The sequence below is a fragment of the Gouania willdenowi genome, chromosome 16 (assembly GCF_900634775.1).
Source record: "Gouania willdenowi chromosome 16, fGouWil2.1, whole genome shotgun sequence".
NCBI classification, from domain to species: Eukaryota; Metazoa; Chordata; class Actinopteri; order Blenniiformes; family Gobiesocidae; genus Gouania; species Gouania willdenowi.
This window is the reverse complement of record NC_041059.1, coordinates 4,394,767-4,404,460: the sequence shown is the minus strand read 5'-3', so window position 1 is coordinate 4,404,460 and position 9,694 is coordinate 4,394,767. Positions and strand designations below refer to the sequence as shown.

Below are 9,694 nucleotides of genomic sequence, written 5' to 3'. Positions count from 1 at the left end.
ATGTTGTGCACATCTAAAGTGACAGTAAGTACTGTTTGGTTGACAAAACATGATATAATGTAAGTAATTTTTAAGATTTTTTTTTTCTAAACTGTGTTTATTTGCTGCCTAATGCATCCCTCTGCTTTCGTTTAAACTTTAAATCTGATAAATGGTGGTTTTTCGTCTCGGCGATGATAGAACTACAAATCCCAGCAGTTAGCGCGGACCTGCAATTTTCCCATAATGCAACTCGCTTCCATGAAGCTGAAGCAAGATGGCGACTAAAATAAGCAAAGACATTTCCCCTCCTTTTGATTGTCCATCATGGTGAGGAAACTTTGGTGCTGCCGCGAAAACACTGTGTTTATAGAGCCAGACATTGTGCAAACGAGTAAAGCAACACTTTATCATCCTTACTTTTATTCCTGCACGTGGGACAAGCTCGTTACAACTGTGCTTAAGGTTAGCATCCAGGCTAGTCACTAGCTAACTCGTTAACGTTGGCTTTAATGCACGATCGGATACATTTTAGACAAGATGCATAATTGCCCTTTCATTGAAATATACAGTCGTAATGTTATTGATAGATTAAAGTAATTTGATACATTGAATTTCTGCGGAATAATCGATATTTTTCAGGTGATGGCGAGTTTACATAAAGTAAAACCTTTATTTTTAAATTTTATGTGACACATTTGAAAACGTGTCAAACTCAAGTCCTGGTGGCTAAATCCGATCCTTTAGAGCATCCAATTCGGCCCTTAGGAGACAGTAAAAATGACAGAGAAAACATTAATTATTGGGTAATTTAGCGAATAATCCAGTTGTAGATATGTGGAATTCACAAATTTAATTAAACTCTAAAATATTTTAAGGGGCTTGCAGTTTTCCTTTGTTTATATCACATGAATGCAGTCATTTTTTAATTTCCACAAATCTTGAAATTTTTTTTTTTTTTTTTTTTTTTTTTTTTTTTTTACAAACAATTCCTCAAATGTTCTCACAATAATTGGCTACAAAATCAATATTTTTTAAAGCTAAAATCTGGCAGGGACTAATATTAAAAACCAGGGCACAATTGATGTTATAATTGCTTGTTTTCCACCTAAAATATGCTGTCCACTTGAGATCAAACTGGTCCATATTTGGCCCCTGAACTAAAATGAGTTTGACACCCTTGCATTAAAACATTTAATCTCAGTTATTAATGTGCCTTTTTTTTTATATAGTGTATTTTTTTGTAACAGATAAAATTCCCATTGACGAATATTGCTGTTGACAAAGATCTGGAAAAGTTGCGGCAGCGTTTCCAAAACATTATTCACATCCAACACATTCACATACTAGTATTTATGTGTGCTATAATGTGTAAATAACATCCTTCTGTGTGTTGCAGGGCAGGTAAACCGCCACAGGGGCTGCATTTGGATGTGATGAAGGGAGACAAGTTGGTAGAGGTGCTTAAAAAAATAATAAAATATCTATCTGAATACATTTTACTTAGTTTCCTGAACGCACCGGATACAAGCCTGACAGTCCCACATATCCTGGGTGTGTTGCACACCCTGGGTTATGTTCCATGGCTGCATGGCTCTGATTGGTGCGAGAGCAGCATTCGCCCTGAGATTTAAGCTTCTCAGTGGGAAGCAGCACTGTTGAGTTATGGCTCAGAGGCACAGACTACTCAACACTGAACTCCTCTTCTATCATCAAATCACTACTTATTCTGTCTTTTTTCCCCCTTTGTTTTTTTAGAAACTCATCATCGATGAAAAGAAGTTCTACTTATTTGGGAGGAATCCAGACTGGTGTGACTTCACCATCGACCACCAGTCGTGTTCACGTGTTCACGCTGCCCTAGTTTACCACAAACACCTGAAACGACTCTTTCTTATAGACCTCAACAGCAGTAAGACATTTTCCAATATATGAAAACATGTTATTTTTCAAATTATTATTATTTTTACATGTACACAGTCCACTTATATCCTAATGTCTTTAGCTCAAAAAGCATTTTTTTAATCATTATATTTTAAAATATTGTACCGTCTTTTTCTTCATATCAAGATGTGAAGCTCAATGAAAATCCTATCATTTTTTTTCACCCTTTAGCACATGGAACTTTCCTTGGACACATCCGGCTGGAGGCGCACAAACCCCAGCAGGTTCCCATTGATTCCACACTTTCTTTTGGGGCGTCGACGCGAACCTACACAATCAAAGAAAAACCTCAGACACAGAGTGGCACTGGGACCGGAGACATTAAACTGGGAGACGAAGAGGAGCTCAAAGGACTGCTGGGGCTCCCAGAGGAGGAGACAGAACTGGAGGTACACTTAAATAAAACCCATAATCAATAAGAATGTAACGATTTCTAAATCCCACGCTTTGGTATAATAACGATAGTAAACTCACGGTACCATAATTATTGTGATATTGGGGGAAAGCTCCCGGTTTTACAGGAAGGCACACAGTTTGCAGCAATGCTAACAATAACAAGAATGATGAACTGTCTGTTCACTATTTTAACACTAATAATTGTCATACTTTAAAGAGTAACTAAACCCCAAACCCACTTTTTCCTGCTGAATACATATGTAATTGGGTATTAGGTAGTGCTGTTGATTATGAAAATATGCTCGCCGATGCGTCGACCGACCAAAACAAAGATGGTGGCGCCGGAGAATAACTAATGCGAGCGGCTCCTCCGAGTTTCAAAAGTGCAAGGCAGTGAAGACACGCACTTGTTCGTCGAAGGTAGAAGTTTCCCGTAACCCTCGTCCTTTATCCCGGGTGTGACCAGACGGCAGCGCGTCGACGGGACAAGGAGGAAACACCCACTGTGACATCAGCAACAACAACACACACACACACACACACACACACAATTCTTAAGGTAAAAGGAAAGTTTTTTTTTGTTGGAAAAGCACTTTCTGTATTAGTATTTGGAATTTTGAGTTTAAGAAAAGTGAGTGGCAGAGTGTATTACTTTAAGTTGTTGTTATTTTCATGTGAATGAAGAATTAAAAGATGCACTTTTTCAGTAAGCTAGGCCTATGTAGGGCCCTATAAAATCCGCGTTAACGGAATCGTGGACGGAATCACGGAATCGACCAATAAAAACGTTTAAACGTGGAAATGGACAAAAATGCCATGAAACGCTGTTACCGTGGGGCAAAGAACGTTTTTTATGGGGAAATGTTTCGGGGACTACTTACAGTATTAGAATGTTACATTCTAACATCTCATCAGAGCTACAGTAAAATGCATGTTGAAATAATGAAATAATAAAAAAATTAACTAATGAAAACAATTAAAGTTTATACTTGTGATTTTTTATTTTTTTTAATTAAGCAATGAAAAATGTAATATTTTTTTCTATTTACAGAGTGCATGGTTTATTAGCCAGAACATTGTTTTGTTTTGTTGTTTTCCTAAAAAAATCTGTTTTTTTTTTTCTTTTGTTTTTTAACTTCAGTGTATTGTATGGTGTTACTTCCATCCTGACTATGGGGTACAAAAGTAACAAAGTGCAACATCTAGTCAACGTCGAATTCCACATTACACAGAAGATAGGGTAATTTAAATTAGCTTAATTTAAACTAAATTGATCAGAACTTTATCAATAAACTTCATCAGATTCAGTAATTCATTGATCTCTGAGAGGAAATCAGGTGACATTAATGCTGTTCTCATACATCTTTATATGACATATAAATAATTAAAAAGGAGAAGTCAGAATAATACATGACACTACAATTTATATCTACCTTTTAATTGTATGTAATTTATTTTTTACATACGTTTTTGTTTAAATATGAGGTTTTTGTTATTTATTATTATTTATTTTGTTACTTCACAGGAGTTAAAAACTAATATTTTCTTTAAAAAATGATAAATATTTCTTAAAAAAAAAACAGAATTTAAAAAATTGAAGTGGAAAAAACAGAATTTGGAAAAAAAATAAAATGGAATTTGGAATAAAATAAAATGGATTTTATAGGGCCCTACCTATGTGTTTTCAACATAAATCTTAAATTCTGTTATTTCAGGAACTACACCATGACAGGCTGCCGGCTCCCACTGCCTTTTTATTTTTTATTGAATGCTACCGCTGACTCTGAATGCATTATTTTATACTTTTATATTCTTATTTGAGCTTTATTTTGGAATTTTGAGTTGAGCAATAAACATATATTGCAATGTTAAGAAATTCATGTTTTTTTTTTTTTCATTTTGGATATGTATATCAACATGTATAAATTACTTTTAGTCAATTAATGGGGAGATAATCCATTCGAACTAGATTTATTGTTTAAAAAATAATTGTTTTTCCCAGCCCTAGTGACATTCCTAATAATCAACCCTAAAAACAGAAATTGTGGTTAAAACAATAACTCGGTTGACATCAACGGATGTTCTTCATGTTAACGCCTTCAAAAATTGGACAAATTGATCTGTTTTCAATAAAATGCCGATGCAGTTGCTTCAATGAGTCACAGCTGTAATGCTGACACATGAAAGAGTTAAAAAGAGAACAGCATGTGCATTGTATGATTATGTATTTACAACGTCCTCTTTTTTGACATTCTCGTTTTTGAAACTGTTAGAATAAGAAAAAACGTTCAACCAGTATCAGGTTTTTGTATTTAAATTAAAGGGGAAGTTTTGTGTTGTCGAAACTTTTTAAAAGGGGTTATTTCCTTATTTCGATTTGTAATGTATCTATGCATCAAATCAGAAGTTGCACAAGACAGCCACAACACATCAGTTACCGTACATGTGATAAAGAAGTGAGCCATTAAAGGTTAAGACAGACAATAAATTAATTTTATACCATTTCTGTCAGAATTTCTTTCCTTTCCATCCCATACTTTCACTAAAGGAGGAGATTTCTGCTTGTTTTTTGTTTGTTTTTTTTTTTTTGACCGACCACTCATAGATTAACGTTGAGCCACATTTGAGGTTCATTTTTCAAATGTATCAATCAATCTAAATTCCAATGGTGCTTCACATGTGTTTGTTGTTGTTGTTGTTGTAGAGCTGTGTTTATATTTTTTTTGTGTTTCTTTGAACACTTTCATGGTCTAATCTTGATTTATGATGTTTATTAACTTACAGAACCTCACAGAGTTCAACACGGCCCACAACAAGCGCATCTCTCTTTTGACTATCGAGGAAGGTAATTTGGAAATCCAGAGGCCGAAGAGGAAACGGAGGAACTCCAGAGTCACCTTCAGCGAGGAGGATTCAATCATTAACCCAGGTAAAAAAAGGAATTAACTTAACAACAAAGTAACTTCTCATTTTAAAGTCCTTTTTTTATAAGATGTTGAGTTACGCTACTATTTTCTATCATTATACTCACAAAATGCGCACATTTAGCTAATTTTTTTTTTTCCATTTGAGACAGAAATTCATATAAAAATGTTGTTCTATATCATTGTTAGAAATCTGTACTCATGAAATAAATAAATCTAAATGTTAAATGTAAATCTCAATGTTACATCTAAATATAAATGTTAAATCTAAATGTCAAATCTAAATCTAAATGTTATATATAAATCTAAATGTTAAATGTTAATCTAAATGTCAAATGTAAATCTATGGTAAATGTCAAATATAAATGTAATTCTAAATGTCAAATGTATAATCTAAATGTCAAATCTAAATGTTATATATAAATGTAAATGTTAAATGTAAATCTAAATGGTAAATGTCAAATGTAAATGTCAAATATAAATGTCAAATATAAATGTAATTCTAAATGTCAAATATAAATGTCAAATGTAAATGTCAAATATAAATTTATTTCTAAATGTCAAATGTTTAATCTAAATGCTAAATCTAAATCTAAATGTCAAATGTTTAATCTAAATGCTAAATATAAATCTAAATGTTAAATGTAAATCTCAATGTTACATCTAAATGTAAATGTTAAATCTAAATGTCAAATCTAAATGTTAAATGCAAATCTCAATGTTACATCTAAATCCAAATGTTAAATGTAAATCTAAATGTTAAATGCAAATCTCAATGTTACATCTAAATCTAAATGTTGAATCCAAATGTTAAATGTAAATCAAAATGTTAAATATAAATCTCAAATCTAAATGTGAAATCTAAATCTAAGTTGTAAAAATAAATGTTAGCGAAGTTACGGTGTCACAGTCTGAGTTTACCTTGTGCTGAGATTCTCTTACAATCTCAGTACGTGACTGCTACGTACTGAGATATATCTAATGCTGGATTATACTGATTTTAAAAAATAAAATTACATTAGGTTACTGCAATTTATTATATAATCATGTTTTTTTGGAAAATAAATGATTTCTTTTTGTATGGAGTTTTATTATAATCATGTTTTTTTGGAGAATAAACTATTCTTATTTGTGTAGAGATTGCTGCATGACACACTATTACTTCCTCAAGTTGTTGACCTAGATTGTCACTCAGAATACCAAACTAAGCTCGCCATGGGAAATTACCAAAAGGAAGAATAAATTCTAAAAAGGATTTTCAACATGTGCTTTATTTTTATCCACACTCAATACATGTAATAATAAAAAAAACTGCACAGAATACATTATAAAACAGTGTTTTTAATACAAACTCAATACATGTAATAATAAAAAAAAACTGCACAGAATACATTATAAAACAGTGTTTTTAATACAAACTCAATACATGTAATAATAAAAAAACTGCACAGAATACATTATAAAACAGTGTTTTTAATACAAACTCAATACATGTAATAATAAAAAACTGCATAGAATAAATTATAAAACATTTTTTTTATATATACAAACTCAATACATATAATAATTAAAACTGCATAGAATAAATTATTAAAAAAAAAATGTATTATATTTTTATTTTCAACTGGTACTGGAACCTCTCCTGCCTCGTATATTGAGCAGTTGTACATTTTTCCCCAAGAAAAGGAGCCATTCAGCACTCGTCAACAAACATTAGCTTTGAACCTTTGCTTTGAAATTAATTTTTTTTTCACGGCGGAAGTAGAAAAAAACTAAGTGGAAGTAGCATAAATTAATTTTCCGGTAGTGTGCATGCTCATAACCGATATTACCACAAGGTAAACTCAGACCGTGACACCGGTACTTTAATTAAGTACTCAGGTTCCCTGAGATGCATTCAAGGTCCCTGGGAAACCAGGACAATTACATGACTTTAAAAAAATATCCCCAGAAAAGGCAGGAATAGAGGAAAAAACCTGACGTATGGTCACCCTATACATGTGGTGTATGTTTGTGTCGATGTTAAATATAGAGAGAGATGGAAGAAGAAAAAAAAATGTCTGTTTTTTTCACTGTTTTGTTTTCAATTGGAAAAAGATGCTCAATGACTAATTGTTACCGTTTTTTGTCAATGTCTACAGAGGACATAGACCCCTCAGTTGGGCGGTTTAGAAATATGGTGCAAACAGCTGTCATCCCTGTCAAGGTTGGTGAAATTATTACATTTTTGTTGTCAAGTTAAATTGCAAAACAAATGTTGAAATGTTGCATTCACATGAAGAAGAAAAAAAATTTTACTGAAAAATGTATTTTTGTGTTTTGTTTTTTGGGATATTTTTATCATGTTTTTGTACAAAAAAATGCTTCTGTTTTTAGCTTAGAGGGCATTTGAAACAACAGATGTCGATTTTTTTATGGAGAGCAAACATCGCGGGCTGCAAGGAGACGTCATGGGATGGATGTTCTTGTGGGATTTCCAAGTATCTCGATAATTGGGGGGAAAAAATTGCACGAAAAACAGAAAAAATTACTCCGGAAAATGGGAAAAAATTACCCTCAAAAACAGGAGAAAAGAAATTTTGCCCGAAAAACTGAATTTTTTTTTTTAATTAGTTATAAAAACTGGACATTTTTCTTTATTTAAGTGAATGCAATACGCTTCCGTAAAATGTAAGAATAAAAACCGACTAAAACCATTTTCTGCTGTAGAAACGAAGATGTGAAGGTCAGAACACTTTAGGGCTGGACGAGCTAACGTCCAAACGTATGCACGGCTACAGCCTGAGCAGCGGCCTCTACGGGGACCTGCCCCCCACCAGCCACGAGAACCAGCCCACGGGGGCTCCAGGAGGGGCCGTCCTGCAGGGGGGACTCCCCTTCCCCAACCCGGCACCGGAGGTCGACCTAGCACCAGAGGCCCCGCGGCCCCCCATCACCCTCAACCCTACGCCCATCACGGTGCCCTACCTACCAGAGACCCCCAACGAGCCACGCAAAAAGAAGTATGCCAAAGAAGCTTGGCCGGGCAAGAAGCCCACCCCGTCTCTGCTCATCTAACTGTTTCTCAGGTTTCCAGCGTTGGAGTCAGGGACTGTGACCTGGCACAGGTGGAGCCACTCACTTCAATTACGTTTTTTTTTGTTTTTTCTTCTTCTTCGTTTGTGATGAGTCACTGTTTTTACAGAAACACGTCAAACAGTTTTTCTGTGGTCTGATGCAAGATATCAGCCACAGTGAGAAGCTTAAACCAGAGTGCAGTTAGTAATCCATGTCTACATTGAATTATGTCTCGCAATGTTTTGATAGTTCTATTTTTTATGTTTCACTATTTTTGTTTCATACTCATTCAGGATGATGACAGTGCTATTAAACAAACTGCAAAAAAAAAAAATTTTTATTTTTTTTTTTTTTTTTTAAGATAAAAAATGCTGTGAGATCAGAAAAAGATTTTACCCAAGGTATAGGGCTGTTTTTTTTTAAAAAAAAAAACATTTTTAAGACAATTTCTTTAAGCGTTTTAAATCAAATGTGACCAAGATCCAGAACAGAATCATCTAAATCTTACCTGCCACTAGATGGCGCCAGAAGATTTGCAGGTATTGCATTAAATGTCTGTGGCAATCTATCCACAGATGAATTCTCTTGTACTATGGTTTATGGGACGCCGATTGCAAAGTTGTGCATGCTAAAATAAACCTAACCCTAAACAGCGAATTTTCAATGTTACTTTTGACCAGATTTACAGCAATGTTTGTGAAATTTGTGATATTTACTTTTCTTGTAAAAAATATAATGTTAAATCTAAATGGTAAATCTAAATATTAAATGTTAAATCTAATTGTCACAGGTGAAACTAAATATTTAAGTAATATGCAAATTCACCAAAAGTACCAAAATAAAATCTCATTGACGCGAACGAGTGCTGTCATTGGTCTATTCAGATGGAGTGATTGCTCTCCACATTTAGATTTAACACTTGATATTTAGCTTTTACTTTGAGATTGAGATTTACATTTAGATTTAGGTGTAACAATTAATGTTTAGATTTAATATTTAACATTTAGATTAAACAGTCAACATTTAATATTTACATTTAAGATTTTATTTTATATTTACATTAATGTACAGATTTACATTTATTATTTAGATTTAACATTTAGGTAACATTCAACATTTAAATTTGCATTTAACGTTTAGCATTTAGATTTAACAATTACATTTTTTACGAGAAAAGTAAATATTACACATTTTTTAAACATTGCTGTAAAAACATGTTTTTCAGATGTGGTTTGTTGCTAATTGTTGCAAAAAGTTGCCGTTTATTTTAGCATGCGCAACTTTACAATTGCGTCCCTATATACTGGTACTAATGGTTCTCAACTAATATTGATGTGGATTTTCTTACAGTGAACATGTAGAAGCCTTTTGTCTATAATATCGGCACACTTTTT

General features: G+C 33.2%; 1 protein-coding gene and 1 non-coding gene across 2 annotated transcripts; both read left to right on the top strand.

The window, feature by feature from the left end:
- Nucleotides 1–197: 197 nt before the first annotated feature.
- Nucleotides 198–9,002, top strand: ppp1r8b (protein phosphatase 1, regulatory subunit 8b). Its single transcript, XM_028471210.1, has 7 exons — nt 198–309; nt 1,379–1,439; nt 1,738–1,891; nt 2,095–2,312; nt 5,104–5,248; nt 7,385–7,449; nt 7,953–9,002. Exons 1-7 carry the CDS (start codon nt 257–259, stop codon nt 8,298–8,300), a joined length of 1,044 nt encoding a protein of 347 aa, XP_028327011.1. The 5' UTR covers nt 198–256; the 3' UTR covers nt 8,301–9,002.
- On the top strand, nt 1,495–1,663 carry LOC114478674 (small Cajal body-specific RNA 1). Its single transcript, XR_003675896.1, has one exon.
- Nucleotides 9,003–9,694: the final 692 nt, after the last annotated feature.